This window comes from Myiozetetes cayanensis, unplaced genomic scaffold, assembly GCF_022539395.1.
Source record: "Myiozetetes cayanensis isolate MyiCay16 unplaced genomic scaffold, myiCay2020 scf10, whole genome shotgun sequence".
NCBI classification, from domain to species: domain Eukaryota; kingdom Metazoa; phylum Chordata; class Aves; order Passeriformes; family Tyrannidae; genus Myiozetetes; species Myiozetetes cayanensis.
In genome coordinates, this window is record NW_026086605.1 from 23,551,631 (window position 1) to 23,577,642 (window position 26,012).

The 26,012-nt window shown below is 33.7% G+C and overlaps 1 protein-coding gene across 27 annotated transcripts in view; it reads right to left on the minus strand.

Moving 5' to 3' along the window:
* KCNMA1 (potassium calcium-activated channel subfamily M alpha 1) overlaps positions 1–26,012 on the minus strand; it is a 469,151-nt gene that overhangs the window by 166,639 nt on the left and 276,500 nt on the right. For all 27 annotated transcript variants that reach the window (XM_050305299.1, XM_050305298.1, XM_050305292.1 and 24 more), the window contains 2 exons: positions 24,416–24,527; positions 2,631–2,706 (listed from right to left, as the gene is read on the minus strand). In XM_050305299.1, coding sequence (XP_050161256.1) covers positions 2,631–2,706; positions 24,416–24,527 — 188 coding nt within the window. The remainder of the gene's footprint in view (positions 1–2,630; positions 2,707–24,415; positions 24,528–26,012) is intronic.

The window sequence follows — 26,012 nt, forward strand, 5'->3', positions numbered from 1 at the left end:
GCAGAGTATGGTATTCTAATACAACATTGCAAAATTTTGTTTTGTCTTACTGGATTTTTTCAAACACGTTTAGCAATTTTTCAGATAGTCTAATCATTACCTAATACTTTGCTAGTCTCCTTACTGCCTCAGTTTCTGCATTGTTTGCCTTATTCTTTTGGATTCCAATTTTTGGCCTTTCTGCTCATTGTATAAATAACACATGTTCCTTTAATCCGCATATCTCAGTCACTAATTCTAGCATTAATTTTAATTTATAAGTTAGAATAAAGGTTTTTCTTTACTGGGGAAAAGAGGAAAAGGAGGAGAGAATTTCTTCTCGAATTGCACTAAATATTAAAAACACAGCAGTGCCCATTATACCCTATCAGTTTCTCATCTTGTTAGTAGTTACTTGTTATTAATGCCAAACACATTAAAATGCCTGTAGTTGAATTAGTTCCATACTTTTTCATATAAATACATATAAACTCAAAAAGAGAACTACTATACTTTGCTAAAAATATAAAAAGTGGCTTTTTTCCCTATACTGTAACTTCAGAGCTGGTAATGATACACTGAATTTGTTATTCCAGTTCAACAATTCAAATTCTCTAATTAATCCTTGGTCTTTATGTTTGCAAAAAAACTACAATATTGAAATGTCATTAAAACCTTAAAAGTGGATTGCAAAAAATGCTACAATGTTTTAATTCTCAAAGTTTTTTAACCATCCCTGAACAAAATAATGTTGCAGGGCAAAAGCATACAATATAGTATAAGATTTTAAATTAATAATAATGGTTTAAGGCCATGGTACATAACTGAAACACTGCTTTAACTTAGGGAAGTAAATTTTATTTAAATAAAATTAGATTTCTTGAGACTACTAGTTTAACTGCCCTAACTCTTGCAAAATTACTAAACATCAACCACAAGGGCTCGGCATGCCTTTTTTCAGATGTAAATAAAAAGTTTTCTAAAATAAATGAACTTCACATACCCATTTTACAAAAATATGTTTTGTGAACATGAATAGCATTCCATTTTATTTAGTTAACTTCAGGTTATAAACTAAAATACAGAAGAGAACAGACATGACTTTCTATTGCAGAACCAGGAAAAATAAAAAACTGTTTTGAGGAAGCGACAGTTTTTAAGCTAAATAAATGGTGCTAATGATGAACTGCTAAGGATTAATTAGTTGACTGAACTAAAACACTCATACAAGAAAACTTTCCTTTACAGTCTTTCAATAATCAATTTTTGAGTTTTACAGATATTTGGACGGTCACATAAATAATTACAGAGAAAATGACATCTGTGTCTAATAGGAGAGTAAATTTTGCACCAGAAAAATGTTATTTCAATGAACAGGTCAATCTTGAATAAACCAGCTCTGAATACATTGAATGTGATTAATGCAGTATCCCTTCATTTACGGATCTGGAATTTCACAAATCCCCAACTGCTGAAGGGGCTATTAGCTTTTATCCAAAATCCTTTGAGTTTATGGGGCTTCTCTGTTCACTGACATTTCTTATGGCAAGGCTGCTTTGTGTGTTAAATGTAAACTCATTGCATATTCTGAGCTCCTGCACAAATTGTTCTCCTTTACCATCCCAGTGGTATTCTAAGCTATGAGACTTCACTACACATTCTTTGATATCTGTATTTGACAAGTGGATTCCTTATAGTAACACCACTACAGGCAGATAATGTGAGAGTTTTCCAGCAAAGAAAATAGTTTCAAGGTTAAGGGTTGAAGAAACAGCTGTTTACCATGACTGTGTACAAAGCTCAGGACCTACTTAACCACTGCTATTAATTATCATAGCAAGAAATGGAGTTACCTGCATATAAACCCCTCACACATCAATATCAACTGGTGCAGAGAGAAAAGGATTCCAGAATGGAACTGAGTTTAGAGTAATTATTGGAAACTGGGTTCAATACTTCCCCTGGGGCATTTTAGAAAATGATGAAAAGTAACATGTCTTCAACTGCAAGGCATGGGAAGGTTTCTTTTTATTTCCTTCAAAGTGATCTTTTGTCCAAAACTGTGATTCTTCTTTCATGTACAACTTTCATGTATTAATAGGCCAAAGAATCAGTAAACCAGAAGGTTAACTGGACTATTTCAATTATTATATGAAATAAATACTAAGGACAATGAACACAATAAAAAGAAAGCTCAGTGTAATTTTTAACATGCTTTTGATGTGAAAAAGGATGCTCAGCTCAAAAATACTGAAATAGAGCCACAATGATAATTCTCAATATACTTTTTAACTGTATTCTGTTGAATGAATTTTGATTTCTGTTTTTCCAGGACAGCAGAACATGGACTGCTTATATGGAAAGCAGCAATGTTTAATCAGTGCAAAGCTATGTAATTCATTCTGTTTCTAATTTATCAAAACTCAACCTTGTTTGATATTTTAAACTTAACTACACATCAAAATCTACTGATCACATAGCAAAAGATGCTTTCACTCATAAATCATTCATCGGCAGAAAAAAGTTTAAAGAACAGATAACAAATTTTTTTTTTCCAGGACAGAAAATCATATATTACTAGGATCCCAAATTTAAGCCACTTACGGTCTGTTACCAATGCAATTAACTCAGTACGTAAGAAAAAGTCTTACCTTGTTTTAAGTATATTCAGAAACTGCAAAATTTCTGAAAACTGTATCAGTCTAAGGGCTCTTAAAAATCTTAAACCTGCAGTAAAGGAAAAAAAAATAGCTATAGTAAAGAATAATTCAAGTTATAACAACATATCACAACAACAGTGATCAATTAAATCAATATTGGTAGCATACAAAATGACAAATACCTTTGAAATGCTCTTCCATATTTAATTGTTCCAAGATCCTTAACAGGTCTTTTTCAAATTGTTTTGAATTTATTTTCCTAATAACTGATGTATCTTATCAGAAAACCTTAGTTTATGTACGAAGTCACGGGTGGACACACACAGGCTGAAAGCTAAAGGGAGAAAACCTCACTGAGGTTGCTGGCAATTCTAGCGCATATGTCCCTCTTTCAGACTGTCAAAGACACGTGGATGTGAAACGCCTCAGTTCTCAAGCTCCCACGTTGCTTAGTGAAAAATAAGAGATTATGGGCAAGAGATCTGATAACCTGGATAAACTAGACTGTATATGCCTGATTAAATTGGTAAATCTTAATGACGTAAAATCTTTTATTGTAATAATGCTCATCTCCACCCTAATTTCAAAAAACTCGAGCAGAACAGAAAAATTACACATTTTCTCTTAAAAATGGCAAATTAACTTTATTTCTTTCCATTACACTTCAACTATTAAAGAAGCAACTATTTTTACAAAGAAGCAACTGTTTTTAAAAAGAAATTGAATTTTTATGTAGAAATCAGGTTGCGTGCATAGCAATTTCCAGACAACTACCAAGTTGGCAAGACATACAAAGAGAGTTTGTGCAGGAGAAAATACTATAAGAGATTAAGGGATTAAATTATTAAAATAGTCTTATGCTGATAGTAAATGATTTGGTTGCAGATCTTTGGCATATGAATAAAAGTACATTGTGTATTATACACATGCACAGCTTATAAAATTAAAATAAAGCTCGGAGGATAATTTTTATTAGAGAATACAGCCAGGAGTTACATAAAAGTTGTGTAACGTGCTATTGCAACTGAGGTTATAGTGAGGTCCAGGGCAGCTTCTTCTCATACATTCTCTTTATTGACATTTACTTTACTGACTTCCAGTGCTAAAAACCATTTTTTGTTTCTAGAAACTTACGAAAGACTGGTCCTAGCAAAGATATAAACTTGGTCACAACTTTTATCATCTCACTGATGATGAGGAATAAGAGGTTCCTCTCAAGAGTAAAGATGCATGTGGAAAGATGAGTTTAAATCATGATGTTTTTCCCACAATATTCTTGGAAAGTTGCTAAATAAAATTTTTACTCTCGCTAAGGCTTATAAGTAGGTAGCCTTTTTAAGACTCATAAGTAGTCTTAAAGCACAATCCTGTCTATTACATGGATAAAAAGTTTCTTTGTAATTACTGACTATGGGGAACTATGAAAATTAATCACAACTTACTACACGGATTTAGGGATTTAGATGAAAAGCAATAAAATGAAGCTTAACAATTATATATGTCAGATCTATTTGCAATTAGAATATAATAATTTTAGATCATACTGCTGAAACCATGAGACACATCCCTCTGTTTCACTTCCAATAGTTCCCACAGTTGCTACTCCTATCCAAAGAGAAGCAGCTGGACATGGAAGGAGATTTTTCTCATCTCTGTTCCATCCAGCTACCTTCCTCACTCCATTCCCCATGAACTTTATTGAAAAATGGCTAGTGAAAAACCTTTCCTCAGTACTGCATCTGAAGTTAATGAGATGACCAAGTTTTGAAACTGGTTTGAAACTGCCATGTTTCAAAAAGAAACCTGAGAAGCATCAAAATTAGCAATAACACCTCTATCTCCAAACCAATACAATGGTTAAGATACATTTAAGTTGCTAAGACATCAAATAATAGAACAAAAATACTACAGCTTCAATATATTTTCTGTGAGAGAAGAAAATCATTAAGGATGAAGTTCTGCATTTGCTACAGCCCACACCTTTTTAAAGAATTCTGTTCAGAGAATATAACTTAAAAAATAAGAAAAAAAGTGGAGAGTTTGCTTGAACAGTTTAGCTACAAAATAGAACTGGCTTTCAACTGCAAAAGCTAAAGTCATTACATGGAAAGGATCAAATAATAATTTTCAGAAACCTCAGTGCATTATCTGCTTTGTTTGGTTCAAATACAAAAAAAATCAAAAATTAAATTAAAAGGACAGTTTTCCCTATCATGATGGCACATTAATTCTTTCCAGTATTCTACAGTTTTCAAGACACAAACAGATCTGCTACTAAATTCCTGTATGTCATTTTATGTGATTTCCATAGAACTCTACTATAATTTGGGTTGGGAGGAATCTTTAAAGGTCATCTTGCCCAACCCTCACTGCAATTAGAAGGGACATCTTCAGCTAGATTGGCTTCCTTGAACTCTCAGCCTTTTCTCATAGCAAGGGTGTTGCATCCCTCTGGATCACTTTTGTAGCCCTCCTTGGGACCCACTCCAACAGGTCCATGCCTGTTTTCTGCCAAGGACCCCAGAGCTGGATGCGGTGCTCCAAGTGGGATCTCAGCGTGCTTGTAGCAAGCGTGGGTAGAGCCCTTCTCAAATCTTTGTTCGCGAAGCTTAGCCATGATACTATTTACATGTAATCAGTAACACAATGCCCCATCCTATGCTCTCTCACTGTTTTCAAATCAAATTTAACTCACAACTAAGATGATGTTATCTCTTTCAGGCCTACCAGCTCAATAAGGTTGAAGTTTATTTATGCATCCAAAATAGCAAGCAGAATTCTGTAACAGGAGCACTCACTAAAATTCCCCCTTTCCCAAAGCTGTTTCAGCTAAATATACAAATGTGCACAGCTCTCTTTCCTTAACAACATTTGGGAATGCTTTATATGTGTGGAGAAGATTCTTTTAATCTGAAATACCTAATAAACTGGTTAACATTTAAATTATATAATCAGTAGTTCAGAAAGGATAACTTTCTTATGTATTACAGTAAAGTCTATTCTAATTTTGCACATTTCATGGATTCTGGCTGCTAAAGTTAACTGCAAACTGCGAACAGGATGCTCAGAAAGCGCTTGCTATGTTTCCTCCATCATGTAACTCACCTTTTTTTTGGCAAGAGGTTTTATATCAGAATTTTCTCCTGGGATCTGATTAGAATAGGATATAAGCTTCTATACTGAAATTTATATCAAAAATAAGTCCCAAAACACTGAACTTACTTAGAAAATCTCTCTAATCAGAGGAAAAATATACAGATAAAATAATCAAATGACCTCTTGAGTTTGTTAGTTTACTGCTTCCAAACAGATACTAAAATATGCCTGGGAATTGGAGTTCATTTCAGTTGCAATGCTGAGGACAAACCTAAGAGATTCACAGATTTCAAAAACAGAAAAAAACTTCTATGATTATCAACCAAATTCCTTTAACATTATGAGACAAAGTGTTGTAGTCAATAGTTTCTGCCTCTAGTACAATAATTTGAGTTGTAGGTATGATGATTCAAATAAATCTCCACCTACACCACAGGATTATTTTCTTACTGAAAAAGTATTTGTTTAGATACCTGTGTTGCCTGTACAGCAAACAGACCATTTTCAAAATAAATACACTGACAATGTAAAAGATGTGTGTAATATTATTTCAGATACTGAGTGGAACCACCCTTCACTAAATGGTTACTAAGAGAGGCTGCATACTACCAAAAAAAATCAGTCCTACGGAAAAAATCAATTATCTGATCAATTGGAAGCAATATACCAAATTGAAATACCAGACTAGATCTAGAATTCAACAGGAGCATTTCTTTCCTGACTCTCTACTACGGACCCAATAAAATGGATGCTTTAGAACAGAATAGTGACAAAAACATGCCCAATAAACTATGTGCCAGTAGCAATGCAATTACAGTGGAAAATCATTTTATCTATAAAGTTTACAGCAAAGAAAACAACATTATTTTAAGCTCTACTTGACTTCACAGTCTTAAAGACGCTGAAATAGGGTATTTTCTTGTCTGTCTGACAGCTCTGCAGTCTCTCTGCTGAACTGATGCTTTCCACTGGATTAATATAGGTTGCAAAGGTTGCAAACCCCACAAAAAAAGAAATTTACCTTTTTAAATCTTTTAAGGGGAAGGCAAGGAAATTATGGCAACTATACTTATTTGATTTTAATGAGATTCTCATACATAGAGACAGGAATTGGAGTATTTCTTCATTCAACATGAGAGGTCCATAGACATGAAATGCACCAAGCATTACATTATTTCTCACCAATGAAATACATAATACCTTTCTAATTACCTTATGTTGTTTATTTTTCTCCTTATCGACAACAGTATACCCAAAATACTGGTTTAAGGATTCAATACTCAGAGATTTTCCACACCCTTTCTATTCCTGACCAATCATTCACTCATTCATCAGAACAGTATCTTCAACAAACCTATCAATGGATACTTCTACCCTAGATTTACTGAAGACTGAAACCACCACCCCCACCCCCCAGAATCCATACTTAGGAACCTTTTCTGAGACACATATGATGGAGAGGTAATTTTTAGGATGCAAAATAATCCTATTTTGAATGCCTTCACACAATGTAGCAGAGTTATCTGAGATCCCACTCCCTCTAGACAGGCTTGAAAATGAAAGCTCAAAGGAAAAAGCAAAAGAAAATAGCAGGAAGGAAAAGGATCTACCATTCCCTGGAAGCAACAAACAGACAAAATATCTTTATACATTTCCCCACCTCTGTTATGCAACAAACAAGTGGGGAGAACAAAAAATGCCCTATGACCAGGATAGTAAAACTAAATAAAATTCAGAATCTATATAAATTTCATGCTAATTGCTTTCAAACAATGATGCATCAAAGATTTTTTAATAAATCTCTCTGCTGCACATTTCTTTAACTTACTTTTGCACCTCTAGAAACAATGATAGCAGTTGCAAAAATATTTTTTTAATAATGCCAACAGTGTAGAAAATTACATTCCATCCTTCAATAAAGACTGAATTACTTAATTCTGGGTGAATCCCTTTGATGAGGGAGATAGGAGTACATTGCAGCATATAAGTTTGGGAAGGAATTCTTCCTATAAAGCATCATAAATACTGTAGCTTTTTTTTCTAACTTGAAAAAATAATTAGATTTATCCTTTTTAGAAGATAATAATACTAACACCAAAGACAGTACAACAAACTACAGTTCTGAAGAAAAAGTTTAGATTTGGACCTTACCCCAGTATGAGCCGACCCTATAACAAGACACCAAGGAGTTTCGCAAAGTGTGTTGTTCTTCCTTTTCAGGGACATTATGTCCAGCTTTGACACGATATCCATTTTTGAACAATTCTCCATGAGATTTTTTACGCCGTCTAGTAATTTTATAAGTTTCTGTACGTGTGCCCCCAGAAGGGTTGTGGTAGACTAAAATCTTGCTGGGAATCATGACTGTGTATCTTCAGCTTCAGGAGCACTGCATGTAAATGTCCAGTGGTCCAGTCTTCAGTCACAGCATTCAATAATAGCGAAGACAGTCATATATTTACCCTTCTTTTTGCTAATTCAGTATCAAAATGGAAAGACAGCTCAGAGTTCTTTCTTTACAGAACTTCTCTTTGGGAGCAGATTTGTTTAACCGGACACAGTATAAAGTTCACCTATACATGTTGTTACCAAAAGACAATTCAGTATAATCCAGTCCATTTCTGTTAGCATGGAACAAACAGAACGAATTCAAATACAAAACTCAGCTTGATGGAACAGACTAAGAGTATCACAAACTGGATGGACAAAACAAATCACAGAAGCGAGCAGGCAGTGCAGATGCTCCTCTGATCCGTGATGTATTAGAGCTTAAAAGCCATCTTCTATCCGGATATTACCACATAAGCTTCTTTCAGATACACCAAAGAACCACACCCATTGATTCAAAACTGACAAACATGATGCTGTTCACTTGGAATGAACAGGGACTCTCATAAAGAATATAGTTCTTATAATTTATGAACATAAAGAAAATAATTTACTATGTGTTAGTTTCTTTGGCAACTTTGTGTATCTGTCTTCCAGTTAAAGCTAGTATGCAGAAGGCAGAGGTCACATAATCAGCCAACTCTTACAGGATTTATCCCAGAAGAAATAAATATAAAAAGAAAAAAAACAAACAACAAAACAAAAAATAACCACAACAACCCTTCATCCAATCCCAGTTAATGACAGCTATCTTCCTGAAGGAAGGAAAAAATGAAAATGAAAACAATTAAGCCATCTAGCAAGAGCACGAAGAATAGAGTGCATTAGTTCTCTCAAGCAGACTCACTCTGTGAATATTCATAAAACTGTGTCTCTGTTCAGTCAGCTACCATCTCATTCAATGGGATAAAGCTCCTTAAATTAAAATGTAAATGGCACATATTACCTGCCATGACAGACGATATGTTTTCTTAGTGAACTTTCTTGCTTTAAGGATAACATACACACTTCATCTTGAAAAGCTAAAAGCTATCTTCATAGCTATCTTCATTTCGAGGAATATGCTTATCTTTTTTTTTTGGCCCCAAAGGAGCCACAGAGATATATAAGCCAAAAATATACCAATGCCATCTGGAGTACAATGTAAAGCAGAGGCAAAAATAGACTGCTCCATGTGCTTATATGAAATGTACAGGATTTCAAAGCGTTTTGAAACTGTTATTAAAGGGTGACAATGCCAAATATGGAAAAGGAGAGAGTAGTACACACAAATTTCAAATATAAGTAATATGCAGAGAGTGAATCAGAAGCAAACTACTTCCGTGACACCTTTACATTGCAACCTTTAACACTATGTTCTTACAAACAACCTAATTAAGCTACCACTGGTCAAAATATTCAAGTTCCACTGAGTTTAGTGGGAATAGTTTTTGACATGTTATGCATGCATGCTGATACATACAAATAATATATCTGTGTATCTGTGAGCTCTTGAATCATTCCTCTCAAACTGAGGAGATTTGAACGGGGTAGTACTTATCTGTATTACTAAACACATCTTGTACAGCTCAAACTGAAAGAACATCCTACTTACTTTTTACCATATAAGGCATACTATTTTCCTTTCTTTTCATATCTCCTCTTGAGTAGTATTAGAATCTTGTTATTATCCAATTTTAAACCTATCATTAGTGTACTTCGTACTTAGTACAGCAAATGTTTGGGTTTAGAATCCATTTACCTTGCAAGTATGGAACATCTCTAAAGAAAAACAGGACCCAAGTAATAAATAGCAAGAGGCAAGCTGTTTACATAACCTATTATTTTGGTTTTAGTAATTTGACAGTATTTCTTTAACTCCGTCAGCTCCCTGACATAGCCAGATTTTTGTCAATTTTCTCAATTTTCTATCAGGGCAGTGCTTAATTTGTTGCATACATCAAAATCTGAAAATATACATTAAATGGAAAAAACTGGGAGTAAGTCTAAAATAAACCTGTTCCATAAATTTAAAAAAACATATATAAATTTCAGCAGCGGAAAAATGATGGCATATTTTGCTGAGAAGTACTATTCAACATCAGACAAGCTACACAAAGCTGTTGGTATTGCTCTCTCATGCAGAGATTTATGCTTTCCAATGGAATATGTTTTAGTATTTTGTTCTACAACCTGATTACTCAAAACAGCTTGTTGTTTTCAGTGACACTCCAGTTCTCAACCATCTATAATATCTATGTACTACTTGGCCAAATTTTTCATATTAGAAGTAAAACTGAGATTACAATAAATTGTTCTCTACATGCTAATTTTTTTCAGTTGTCAAGAAAACTGCCTTTTAGATATTCCATCACCTAGGTTAGATGAGCATCTGAGTGAAGTTCTGGAGTCCAATAAGCAGATGAAGATGGATGCCATCAGGAAAATAGCACTGTTTCCTACCCCTGAGAAGGACAGAGTCCATGGTCTGCTGGTCTGAGGTAGAATTAAAATTCCAATCCTGGGTTGTCAGGAATACCTGATGTCTGTAGTCTGCCCTGAAGTATTTAATCCAAACAAATCAACATATATTCTAGTACAGAGCTCTAGTATGACTTTCAAAAACCTATTGTTCCTTCAATGCTACTTATAAGAGAAGTTTTCCATATTTTCAACAGAAGCATATCCTTGAAGCATATCACTCTATGACCCTCCCTGATAAAAATAAAAATGCCATAAAAATGCACTTATATACTTATGGAAGTATTGCTATAATTAAATGACTACTTGCTTCCCAAGTCCTTCCAAATGTGACACTATTAAACTCAAATATGCAAGAGAAGAAAACAAGACTTCTCAGCAGCTAAGCTCTGCTTTACCTTTGGCTATGCAGGGACTAGCTACCTGTTGTATCATCTTGCCAAGGAAAGATTAGATCGTTGCCATAGAAAAGTAATGTATTGGGTAGAAGAGAGTATCAAATTATTGTCCTTTAAAATATAGGTTAGACAGGGATGACTGATTTGCTGTTCTTCTGTAGGATATTATGTGCTTGCAGTTGTGCTCAAAAGCACAATCTGTAAGAAACCCACAAAATACAAGGAAACCTGCCAAGGAGAAGCCTGATGTAGAGAAAAATAACTTTGTTATATCCTGTGACTAATATCTCCTTGAAAATTTAAAATACTTTAAAATAAGTGAACACAGCATGTTCCACGTACCATGTTTCCTCTCTTTCAAACTGCTACTTCTGAAACTACAACGTAAAGCCATGGTTGTACACAAAATGGTCCATAAAATTTTAATTGGTCTTACTTCAAAAATTATAAAAGCACTATTCATAGAAAAAAAAGAACCCACTGTGTCTGAATATAAAAACTATAAGAAAATATAGAGGTCGGCTACTGTATCGACTACTTTTTGGTACAGTTTTTTAGCATTGTCTATAGGTTATGACAAAAACACAACAATGCTCATTCTGCCAAGAATTTACCACTCATTAATCTCACTAAATTATTTAGAAGGTAAATTTACAATCCAAACTTGAGTTCCGGAGAAAATGCAGTATGTATTTTTTTATCTCCCAGTCTTGAAGTCTTAAGATGTCAAACCATTTTCAGAAAGACTGGCACTAACAATAGCAAAACCCGTCACTAGATATGTAAACATTAACTTTCCTGCTTTACACTGCTTCAGGCAATGACTATGTCATATTCCATAAACCAAGCAGAGATATACCAGTAATGAATAAATCTTTACATAAAACCGGAGTGTATTAACTTGTAAGCATCATATATTACAAAGGAAGTATTACTTTTTAATCTTACGGTTGTGTAATCCTTTCCAGATACTGAAGTCCATATTCGCATATGCCTTTTCTTAATTCTTTGTTTTGGGTGGAAAACATTAATTGTACACTTTGCTGATGATAATACTAAAACCAAAATGACCCTTGAAATGAGAGGTTACACCTCAGCAAGCTAACGTTACAGAGACATGGCACTGAAGGTTGGAAACTTGGCATTCGTTTTTTAAGTGACCATTACAACTCAATATAAAGTAGTTTCCCTTCCTGAGAAATGACAAGTTAGCATCTTATGTAATTTTCCCTGGCATTCACCAGGAACAAATTGCACTAAAATCAGGAATATGCTATTCTGAGAGGCTGTAACCATAGGGCAGAACAAATGATAAGAACAAAGGCAAAGGAAGGACAAAGGCCAGATCTAAAGCCTGACTCATGCTGCAGGACGCTGGTTTAAAAAAAGACTTGCAGTGCTGCCTGTCTTTGCTCCTGTGAGTCACAAGGCACAGGCCATAACTGCCAAAGAAACAATGAGCATACTATGAAATAAGACTTGAAAAGGAGTCAAGTGTTTCAGTCCTAATCAACTGGTATGATATAATGCATCCTATTAATTGAGCCTTCTTTAGCCTTTGAGCTGCACAAAGAAAATAGTTAAAGAATAGATATGAGCAGATGCATACAGATAATTTAATTATGAGAAACCGGTTATGAAAATGATACACCACAAAGTTCTGTGTGATTATGATCCAGATGCAAAAAACCAGTAATTCCATTTTCTGACCACATGAATGTCAAACTTCAAGAGATATTTATGTCTGTTCTAGAGAGCTGATGTCCTTTTACTCAGTGTAGAGAACAATTACTTGCATGGGTGAAATATACATATAGAAATATAAATTTATATTTATATATAAATTTATATTGTAATAACAATAAACAGTAAAAAATAAATCAGTTGTTGGATGAAGAATTTAGCCATAAAATTTCATAGAAATCAAAGATTCTGGTGTTTTAACTGCTTTTAGAAACATGACTGTTGTACAGGTCTCCCTATACCAAGTAGCAGCATCTCTTATTTCACTCCATTGCAGTACTAAACCATAGTCTTCACCTCCTCAATAGTGTATCATGTTTAAATACAAGGTCTGAGTGTCAATTCATCACTGAGTCAAGAATAAATGCAGTATAGGAAGTTGCATTTACAATTCCTCTTTTCAAACTCATGTCAGACAGGAAATCTGTGATCTGCCTACTGAGAAGAAAATTCTCACAGAGTTTCAAGTGCACACAAACGCTTGCTCTAACAGCCAATGTTAACCAATCAATAAGAAAAGAAAATTTCTATGCAGTGCGTAGATTAGAACCAGTGACTGGTAAAGTAGGTGCCTGGTATTTTCCTAGAAGATGCTGTTCCTCCAAATCTATGTTATCATTTGCTATTTTCTACTGAATGCAACATTATTTCTTTCAGGATCTGTCCCGCATGCAATTACACTTCTAATTTCATCTAATTTTCTCTAGATGAATTTCCAAGGTGCAAGTGAACATGAAGGAATTCAGATGAAACTATTCTGGTTTGTTTTTATTTTCTAGATGTCTCTGCTTTTACAGGGTTGGTATCTACAGCATCTCCCACAACAGGAGGAAAAGTGAAACAACACAGAAAAATCGAAACTCGCTGTTAACGTGGAATTTAATCGATAATAAAAGCTGAAAGCACACCATTTTTCTTACAAAGTATCCCACCTAATTCGAATTTATACTCACAATAGTTTACATTTAGTGGCTCAGATGTTCACTGACTGACAAACCATCATGATATATATTGCCCGTCAACTAATCACTACAAAAATAACTTTTTCTTGATTAGCATTGTCCCAACCACTTATTTAGCCGTTAAGAAATACTTCATTAACTATGCTTTAATAAAGTAAGTTTCTAATAATGAAATTACATAAATATATATAAATTTTTATCTACAGTACAAATTTTAATACTAATAAAAGTTATAATTTTTTTCATAAAATACTTAATCATTTAGGTTCATAATTAAAAAGTGAACTTCTAAATCATATCATATCTATTATCTAGAGCAGCCTTAATGTAACAGAACATTGGTAAGAGCCCCTATAGGTTTTAAGAGTTTTGGTATCAACTATGGAAGATGAGTGTTGAATATGAAAGAGTTGCAAATGTTGAATTTGAAAAAACACTTCATATGAACGTTGTGAAAGGTATTCAGATCTATTAGATTTTATACTTATCCCACTGTGATTACTTCTTCTGCTGTCAGAATGCTGAAGGGTCATTATATCCTTGAACTTCACTGGCTCACTTGACTTAACTTCAGAGGAAAGCATCCCAGGTCAGAATTAAGTGAGCAAACTGATAAAATGTGAAAATACTCACTCCACTATCAGCACATAGTGACAGTGCTCTATTTGCCTACCGATATTACATTTAGCTCACACAAAAAAAAGACCTTTCTACTTGGCTATGGAGGTATGCAAGTCTAGCATCAACTGAAAATTACAAGCAAACAACACTTTGAATGACCAAGGGGTTGTAGTGTGGATGAATGATACTGGCATTAACTGCTGGATGCACAGTAGATGGAAAGGAACCAGTGTACCTCTGTAGAGCAGCATGAGCACATCCATGCACAAAACTCCTTCAGTTCTGAAGGAAAATGTTCCACACAGTAAGAGGTTGATCAAAGAAAAACACAATCAGCAATTAGGAAGACAATGAAGATGATATATAATTTATACCGAGAAGTAGAGTAACTCGGTGATAATGGAGAACTAATGACTGGAGAGTTTTCAGTACCTCAGAAATGCAGTAGACTAAACCATTTTGTTCATCCCTCCTTATAAGAGGCTACAGTAATTTCTTTTTGATTATGAAGATTACAGTTTCTAGAGACCCTGACTTGCATGCAAAACCTCTGCAAATTAAACTTCACCCTTAAGATACTACACAGCTGATTCTTTTCAGCTAAATATCCACGGTGATACTACAATATTATTGTTTTGAATAAAAAGAGTAGTCCTTGCACGATAACACTTAAAAAAGTAAAGTGTATGTAAGGGCATGTATTAAGTGCTGTGTATTAAATCTGTCCATGTACATCACAGTTCCATCTGCCTTACTTACGAAAAGCTGATTTAAAAAGAAAGCAATATAACTTCTCTGTATAAATCACCTACAACTGTAACAAGAAAATGCCTTCAGAAAAGAAGTTTTACGGACTAGAATTTTTACTTATGTACAAGGCCACATTTTTTTTAACTTTTAATGTTATTTTTAAATTAAAAGATGTATTATTCTGTCTTCTTATCTGCCATCTGTTTTACTAGCAACAAGCAAAAGAGTTGATAGTCAAATAGGCTGCTTTTCCAGTATTTCAGCTTTTGACTCAAAGTTACAGCAAGGGAGATATCATAAGAAAACCTACTTCTGGCAAATGCCTGTGCAGTTTTGAAGACAAGTTAAGCTTACATAGTAGAAACCTAAACTACCAAGAAAATTTAAACTCTTTGGCTTCATATCCCTTTATACATATCAAAGCAGACAAGATTACTAGATAGATTTAGAGCAAAATATTTCATAACTATATACATTACTATATACAATTTACAAACACAATGTACTGCCTTCTTCAAAAATAATCAAAAACTAAATGCCTGACAAAAATATTTAAAAAAAGCACTCCAAAGTTTAGTAGCAGCTTCTTTAACACTGCTTCCATATTAAAAATTTCCCTGAACAGAAGAAACAAGGAAAAGAAGCAGAAAGTTCCCAAAGTATGCACTTATAAAGAACAAGTAAATCCTGCCCTCTGAGCATCATTAGCTTTATTGGCAGACCTTGTTGCGATCCATCAGGTGAGCCACTGCAGTGCAAGAGGTTATGGAGGAGTCAATAACTTCAGAGGCATGTCCTTCCATTTATGGACTGCATTTTCTCCACTACATTTCTATTTTTATTTAGAATTTGAGATAGTTTGATACAAAACACTGCTAAAGGTGATAACAAGTTTAATGAATGTTAAATGTCTGGGGGTCATCTGTGAATCAAGTAAAAGCCCTGAACAATGTAAGAATATAAATACAGAAGTACTACAGAATGCTAAAAAACTGATGTTAAACAAATGCCAAAATGTGACAAATTATGGAACACAGATAGGTAGTTTGGTTTTTTTAATTACTTAAACTTCATAACGCATCTTTTCTAAATTCCACATAAACCAAAACTCATGCACCACAGAGCATACCAGACAACTGGTGCCGAATACACGAGAACTACCTGGCCATCTCAGTACATTTAGTCCAGGGCTTAGAAGATAAAATAGTTCCTTTCAGCAGTGTTACAGAAATTACAGGTATAAAATGAGCTAGCGATCAAAAATGGTAACCAGAAATCATAAAACTCATGATAAAAATACCAGAATATAAACTCACATGTTCTAGGTATACAAACGTTTTGTTTTGGTCTTATGTAGATATCAATTATATAAGTTATAAAGCTGCTTGTAAACAACAAGCACTGAAAATTCAAAGTTGAGAAGATTCCACTCTGCAACAACCTTACTCAGATTCGATGTGTTTTAAAAACAGTCAAAAATCAGTGAAAGAAGATATTTGGAGAAAAAACTGCTGGATAATGCACAAATAATTGAATGCCTACATGGAACTCCACAAGTTAACATACTACCTGGGAAGCCAAGAAATGAAATCTTATTTTCAACTGCTCTTTCAGCTGACTTTTTAAGATAAGAAACAATTAATTACATTTTTAAAAGAATTAAAAAATCAATCTTCTGTCTCATCATTAATGAAAGTGTACAGATTAGTTACATGCTGTAGATAGCTCAGGAAAATTTGGAAAGCATTCTGACTAATGATAATGCAATCATCTTAGACAGTACAAAAAGCATTTTTAAATGTCCCTTATTCAAACAAATACAAATGCCAGAAGACAGCATTGTATGTGTTCCCTAAGCAGTTCAAGAGGAAGGGTTTTCTCCTTTTCCAATACTATTCCACATTCTATTGAAGACAAAACTCTACAGTCTAGGTAGTCTTCATTTGAGCAAAATAACTTAATTACAGAATCTTAAAGACACTCAAAACCACTAGAAAACCCAAGAGCGGACATAAAGTAATTAAACTGATAATAAAAAGTAGGATAAAAAGAAAACATTAGACTTTTTTTTCACATAAAATCCAGATGTCGAGAGCATATTTTAAGTAGAAAGGAAAGGATATGGAGAGAAGAAAATTATATAGTATCTTATAAAAAATGCAAAATGTTTTACTATTAAAAGAAATTGTAGTGGTTTATTTTTCAGCATAAATCCCTTACACTTCGTATTATCACACGATTACTATCCTAGAGGGGAGTATGGTTGAATGAAATAAGAGCAAAAAAAAGTTAAGATCAGTTATTATAAACTACTTTGAATTTATCAAATTCAATCTATATCAAAATGACATTCTGTGTTTCTGGTTTAGTAAATTTGGCAGACTATGATCTTGAATATTTATGGACCAATGCCCAGAAAAAACATGAAATAGAACATTACCAATGATAACAGACAATTTGGATATATCAGATAAAGTAAAGTCCAGTTGCTTATGTTCCTTTGTATGAAACATGGAAAAAAACCTTTGGTTTACAGCATGGAAATGCCTATCCAAAAAATATATGCTGAAGAACATTAATACACCTTTAGAAGTTCTAAATATTATAACCACAGAAGAATACTAAGACTGTTTCACTGAAGGGAGGGTTGTTTATAAAACAAGAAAAAACTTGCTATGGAATTCAAATTTAGGCTTACTTAAATAAAAATACTCCCTACTTATATAAAATACTGATTACATTTACTGTTCATGACAAAAAGAAAAAAAAAAGTCCAAAATAGTAATATATATTTCCATATTTAAATCCAACAGAATTTATAAAGAATAAAATGATTATGGACTATATTACGCAGATTTACTGCACTTTAAAGACATTTTAATCATAGCATTTTATGACTAGTATCATGTTGAACATTTCAGTAACAATAGAGGAAAAGGTAGAAGTGTCCCATATATATGTTATTTTATAACTTAGAAAAAGGCAATCATGTAATTACATTTGGTTTATAAAAGTCCCAGAAGTAAGTTAATGTTATTTCCATAAGCATAAAAGAAGTAACCATGGCACTATTAATGAATCTCAGACAAAACAAAGATTTCTACTGCAAAGTAATTAAGTGGTCAAGATAAATAATTATATTTATGTATATACTCTAGAAAAACCTCTTATGCCATTAGCTTTTCCATTAAATGTCATGTTTGAATGATAAAGCTATAAATATGGATGTAATTTACTCAGCATTGCCATGGGTTGACAAGCAGGGGCTGGGATCACGTGTAACATGATGTGACAGGATGGCAACAAACTATGTGCATTTGTTATAGGTAACATTTTTTTGTAGGTAACTATAAACTTAAGACTGGATTACTTATTTTTTTTTTCAAATAAAGATACACTCTAGTTCAGTCAGGTTTCAAGTGAAAGAGATCAGATTAGTCCATCCAACCTGCTAGATACACTAGGAAGCACTTTCATTTACAGCAAAATAACTGCTGTCAGCTATGATATTAACTTGCAATAGCTCCTCAAAATTCAGAGACTATGACTTCTTTTGGGCTAAGCCTGATACACATGACAAATCAAGGTACCCCCTATTGCCCCTCCCCATCAGAGCAGATTAGAAAACAGAATGGTTTTGGGGTGATTTTTCTGTGCAGTGTTAAGTACCACTCACAGATAGTGATAGACTAGGAACAGGAGATGATTTAAATTATACATTTTACTTTGAATACACAGTTATAGGGAAGCAAGCACACAGTTTCTATGAATGCCAGTTAGATGACAGACACTAATGACACTTGAAGCCAGTGTTGCCCTTGTGTTTCTCCTCTGCTCAATTCTTTTGTGTGGAGGAGAAAGAAGGAGAAGCATGTTGTCACAAATTAATGCAACAATATCCATAATAATTTGTCAGAAATGTTGACAAATACATATCTGTCACAAGGTTACATTTTGTTATTAATATTGTAGAAGTAATACTTTGACTGGTACCCTGTCAAAATATACATGCTCTGTGGAAACTGAACTAATTAAGGTTCCTAAAAGAAAGCAAAAATGTTGTCTTCAGTACCATGCAAATGTGATGCAGCCCATTCAATTCATTCATTATTGACAAATCACCAAGTACGTTGAGTCTTCAGAACTATTTTCAATACATTCATTCTGATACCTGTTTGAAGGCATTTATAGTGTAGAAACATTACCCCACAGAAAAGTAGTGCATATGCACATATACATAAAATTCTCCTATGAAATTTTAGAGAACTTAGCTTCCATTATGTATAAAATAATTTATTATGTATGTAAAATGACAGAAAATACTTCAAAGCTCTATAAAATACTGTAGTTTTGTATAAAATATTGTTGAATTTGGATGTGCATTCCAAGTTTACACCAATAGATGGCAGGAATGCACAATACTTAACCAACAAAATCATTGCAAATGATTGCAAATTTAAGGTGCTAACAAAGGGATAGCTTTGAGACCTGCAGATGCATCAAAATACAGTCAATAATTGCAAAGTTTTTAAGTGCAAAAGTGGTATCCCTACAATTCAGAGGACTTCTCTGGGTCAGTATAACTACATTCCATTAAAATATTGAAGTTTTCTGAAAGGAACAATCTGTTCTACAGATTCAAATATGGTTTCAGGCCGAGCTGTTCTGTAGAGGCTATTGCAAAGAAGTCTACAGGGTATTGAAACAAAAGTTGTTTTCATGTCACAGATTCTTAACTAAAGCTTCATTTTGAAGCACCCTTGCTGGATGGGCAGGCAGTTTCACATCATCACCTGAACTATCCCATCAAGACACACCACTTTTTCTCCAAAGCCATCTATCTCTCTTCATGGAAGGAAACCAGTTTCATTTTCTGACTCACCAAAATAGCTGAATTTCTATCAGCGTTGTTGGAAACAGTCTTTTCAGATCAGGAATTGATACTGAAACCACAAGTCTCATCCAAAATTAATTCAAATGTCTGTAACAGGACCTCGACAGAATTTAAGCAAGCACTGGAAGAATCCCCTTCCATAACTGTGCTATCACTACAGGAAGAGATTTGTTCACTATGCTTTGTATGGGTCTACATTTATACCTCTTTTCCTCACTATATATCTCAAATTGTTTTCTAAAACAGCACAGCATCAGTAGCAACCTAGACTAAAAGGGATGTAAGGGAAGAAGGATGAAGAAAAAAATTTTCCTTATAATAGAATTTACTAGGAATCAGTTTCTATTGCTTGCAATTTTGTTCAGTAGAATAGATGAAGCATATGGTCAGGAAAAGGAAATGGATCTTTTCTACCTTTAATTTCTGTGATTCAATAACATGGGGTAGTATCAAATTCATATATTAGATTCTATTTAAATCACTGTAGTTCTAGTAGGCTGATTGTTCCTCATTCACATGTCCTTGTAAATGTGAAGCTAAGATCATATTTTTCATGTTTAATCTTCCTCTAACAATACCATCCTGTCAAGGCAATTTATTCCAATACAGTCAGCTCATAAGATCAATATTTCCTTTTTTATAAGCATATAAGTATCTGATAAAAGGCATTTCAGTTACTTGAAGTGCCTCTGCTATCACTGAAGACAGAGTAACAGTTTTAACTGGTGTGTAGAATGTTGGTAAATCATTACTAAATAAAATTGGAAGATGTTCACTTGTTGCAGGGCTCTCCAATTTGTCAGACTGCAAGTTATCCAAAGAAAAAAGATCTGAGTCTGAAACTTAGCTAGGATACTCACATGATGATGACTTTGGTTTAAAAAAATGAGTTTTACCATGGCATTATTTCTCCCATTGCAAGTTTTTTTCTGTCCAACAACCTTTCTAGCATACCTACACTTAGACTAGAAAGACAATATACACTCAACAATGCACTGAAATAATTTGGTCAAAATTCACTATCAAAACAGCTCAAGAGCCATAAGCTCCATGCCTTCTATTATCATTCTTCCCTTGGGAAGATTCTCTCCACTACACAGTATCCTGCACCTGAAGTGGAAAACTGTCCTATCACTACAGAAAGTTTCTTGTACAGAGTTGTGCAAGCAATATTTATGATTTTATAAAGCAGGGGTTGAGTTTATGAGCAAGTATCTACACAAATGCTTTCCACAGCGCTGGAAAAATGTCATGGGGATCCACATGCAAATAAATTTCAGAAAAAAATGCTGATGCTTTGTATCTGAACAGTTTTTAAGTCATAGAATAAGAAATTTTTATACAGCATGATTTGTTCAAAATTTCTTCCCAATTTCTACTTGTACCAATTTTTCAATAATATGCAGATCTTTCCATAACAGATTTATTCTTTTCATGTGCTTCCTTTTCTTATGCTATCCTATGCTAGCAAAGAAGATACCCTAGGAATTCTTTCTGAAGGATTTATCAAATACAAAAATTTTGTATTTTTCAGGTTTAAAGTGCTGTTTTGACTTCAGCTTTACTTTAGACAGTGATCACAATACCATTCCAAGAAGCCTTTTAATGGAAAAGCATAATCTGATCTGTCTTTCAATACTAAATGTTCACATACTAAGACTGACATAATAACTGAATGGTAGCATTTCTGAATCAGCCTAAGAAGACGAAAAAAACCACTGTCTTTGCACTATAACAGATGATACCTTCAGGTCACATTTCCTCTGCTATGCTTTGCATCTTTCTATAAGCATTTAGTACTCTGAAGTCAAAGTTCATTTTTATTTAGGTTTGGTGTTTTTTTTTTTAAATCTGCTTAAACTGTGTGTCTGTACTGTCACTCATCAGTTAGCTAAACCAGGAAAGTTCTCATGAAATTGGGAATTCAGGGAGCTACACTGGTGACTTTCATTCTGTCTGCTGCTTCAGTAAACTCATCACAGCTGACTGACATGAATCAATAATGAAATAAACTGGAAAGACCCTAATCCACAATACCTTCCAGATGTTGATCTTGAAATTTAAAGCATACAAACAAAACCTGCTAAATCAGTAATAAAATGTGCAAAGAATTACCAGGATACAGCAAAGTCCAAACCTGTCAAATGATTTTCACATGGCCTAAAATTAAGGACTTCTTATTTACTTGCCTTGCTAAAAGGCAAACCTACCTGCAAATCCTACTTACACACAGGGACAACTGGTGCAGAAACCATAACTTACTTGTTCTGAGTCACCTTCTGCATAAGGATATCTCTCTCTGAGTTACAAAAAAATATATAAAAGGAAAAGGCAAAGTAGGCATCTAACCTGAAACTCTAAATAACATGGACTAAATATCCTCCCTTCTCCTCTAGTCATTCACTCAATCCTATCAGTGTATTACCTACAAGTATGTCCAAAGTATTTGAGCTCCACAGACAGTGAATTTTGCCATCTCTTTAAACGGTATAAAGGAATACACAATCTTCATTACATATACTTCAGTGTATTTTCTTAAAAATTCTTTCATCACAGCTTCTGAAAATATTATACCTCACTGATCTAAATTAAAGCTATTGTCAGAAGTCAAATAATTCAAATTTTTGAATTAGTGATATTTCACTAAGGATGATTCCTCTGAAGTGAAACCCCCTTCGGAAGCAGGTGCAAAGCTAAAACATTGAAAATAAGTCACTCCTAAGCTGACTACATTAAAAAAGCCTGATTTTTTGCCTCAGTGGATGATAAATGTCTCAGGAGGATTCCACGAGAAAACAGGTAAAGTGGGACTATAAACAAGAAATCACAAAAAAGTGATATTGGTGTAATTAAGAGATATGGAAATCCTTTCAACCCTATGAATAAATATAATCAAAATGCTTAACTCTTCCTGCAAACTGACATAAATCTTGTAAAAAATATCCAGCAGAAAATGCTAAATGTGCAAACTCTCTCATTATCCCTGTCAGTACTGTTAGTTAGATTGCTGTGTCACCATGAGTCAGTCAGTTATGCAGTCACTTTCATAAAGGGTATTCATCCCAAATAATTATCTCTTGGCCTCATTTCCCAGACTTTGTGGTCTTGCTATTTTCTCATTTCATATTCCTTTTCAATGGATGCTGTGATTCTATTTATTCTCTTAGACAGCCTTCATCTCTAAGGATTTCAGTCTCAAAGTTTTAGGAAACTCTGATACATCGCATTCAAGTGTGAAAATTCATCCCTTTAATTCACATAATGCAAAGAATCTGAGATTAAATTATAGCTACTGAAATCAGCAATTTTCTTTTAGACATAGGCGTGGTTTTTATTTCCATACTTTCTTTTTAAATCTTATCTCCTATTCTAACATAGAACTGTATGACATTTTCTCTTTCAAAAAGTCTTACTTAGTTTCCCATACACAACGGCAGTAATCGTATGAGGATGTATGGTAGTATTTTCTGGTTGTTTTACTGCTTTGTTCTCTAGTATACTAATAACCACCGATATAGAGTATGACCTTTATTGTGGTATACATTTATTCATCCATTTTCATAAAAGAGTAAATCATCAATAATTTTTGTATCTTCAAAATTCTGTATAAAGTTTAAAACATTATAAGACTATTTAAGACCCTCTGTTTTATTTCCCTCTGCATGTGAAACATTTAAGAAAATCACTCTTCAGTTTTCAGGGACAATGAGTGCCTGTATTTCTGGAGAAATGAACTGTCGAACTGTGATGTTTCATACATTGTCTAAAGATATTGCATTCACAGAATATGCCATTTTTAGGAAATGTTCTCTGAATAAAAAATCCCAAGTTTTTACCTTCATTTTACCTAATGAGAGAGTATATGCAATTTTTATAAGAAACTTTATATGTCACTTCATGGATGTTCTTTAATTGATTTGTCCTCTCTGTTTCATTTTGTATTCGCTTTTACATGTGGTATACTTTTTCCAACGCATTCCTAGCAGTCCAACACAAATGTTAAGTATTTAAACATATCTCCAAAATCTTTTGATTTAAAATTTAGCCACATTGGCTCAAAATATGCAATGAAAACTTGTTGATTTCATTGTTGACAATGATTCACGGCAATCCAATTCAGTGAATGAATGGCAAGGATCACCTGCTGTTCAGGTTGCAAGCTGAGACAACCACATCGAAATCACTGTTTTCTAAACCAGACTCACGTTACACAGTAATTCCAAGCTGGAGTTCTACACCACTTAGAGAAGGAGATTATATTAATAAATTGAGAACAAAATGGACAAGTGCTTTTTCTGACAAAACCCACCTTTTCACCGAAATAGCACATTCACTGCAAAAACAACTTGGTCATATTACTCTTCTGTTTACACAATGACACGAGATGAAAAAATTCTCCATCAAAATGTGCAAAGTTTCAGTAATTTTATAACAGCTATTAAAAGGAAGAATTATTTTACTTACCAAGCCAACTTCTGTTTAAATATACTGACACAAACACTGGAGGGACCGTGAAGAAATCTACCACTGAGTTAACTTCTAGCCAAAACCATAGCTTGTCATTGGCTGCTATAAACTGGAGGGGGAAAAAAAAAAAGAGGAGGAGACATAAAAGAATCAGATTATGCTCACACTGACTGCATGTATGTGAAATATTTTCTGTTCTAAAATACTAAACTCAAAAGTGGGGGTAGTAATTGATGTTTTAAGTCAGTCCAGACAAAACGTGTTTCACTAGAAAGAAGTTTGTATTGTGTATTGCTTGATAATCATATTGGTATTAAAATGAAAGATATAACTGAAGAGGTAGATCATATATGTGATCAGCTGTAATATCTGTGCTAAAAATATTTTTTCACATTTATTAACAATGTATCAGTATTATTAGAGAGTATAGACAAGTATAAAATATTTCAAAGTTTGCTCTAGCACACCAAATGTACTAGTAGTAGTTTCATCATGCACTTGTTGCTGACAAGTTTCTAAATACATAACAGTTTACAAAGAGTCCTATTTATCATCAGTCCAGAGAGGTCACCAGGATGACTCCTACAAGGCTTAGTCCAGGACTACACCAGCAGCTCAGTCCTTTGAACTGTGCCATAAACATGGCCATTCCTCTCTCCTGACTATGAAATCAGCCCAGGGAAAGTGGTAAACTTAGATGACAAGGACATCAACTTGCCTCTGTGCTTAAATAAGGTCAAACTATTATTTCCATTTGAGTAATAATTAAAACATAACAAAATATTTGCTTTATAGAAATATGAAATTTAAACATACAAATAAATATAAAATTTTAGTGCATCATGAAGACATTTACAGGAGCAGTTTTACTCATCTAAGTCTTGAAACTTTGACTAACACATTTAAAAACTGCTTGTGTTTTTTGAGTTAAAGAGAATATTCACTGAGTTTCTTTCAAAGCAAATACAGAAAATCTCTACTTCATTCACTTTATTTCCTTGCCTTAGAAATACTTTAAAACTTTGACAGAATAAGTTTACAGTGCATACCAACTTTGCTGGAATGCCAGATTAAATACTGGAAAGGGGACTGTACTGATGTCAAAAATGTTGAAATCGTATTTAAAAATAAGATCAAAAACATGAGCAGCATTTGCTTCAGAGAATACTCAAAACAGAAAATAAATTGATATTTTGCTAGTCTGTATCACTCAATATCAATGTTTCAGCATGAAAACAGAACAAAAATATCCAGTTTCAGCAGAAGATTTCTATTCCCTTCTGTTAAATTTAGAAGTAGTCAGAATATTTGAAAGTAAAAGCTTTTTAAGATGTCAGATCAATATTTTCATAACTTACAATATATGTTCCAATCATAATTTTATCTTTTCATAGGGCACAACCTTTAGGCTTTCAAAAAAATTAAAGTCAGTTAAAAGGAAGTCTGTTGACTGTAAAGGTCACTTATACTTTGCAGTGTAAGTACTGCAACATTTATTCATTTAGGTAATTAGCAACTAGTAAAAGCCCATTTCGTTACAAAAGCAATCCTACCATGCTTGAAGAGATGCTATCTTTTAAAAGCACTAGCATAA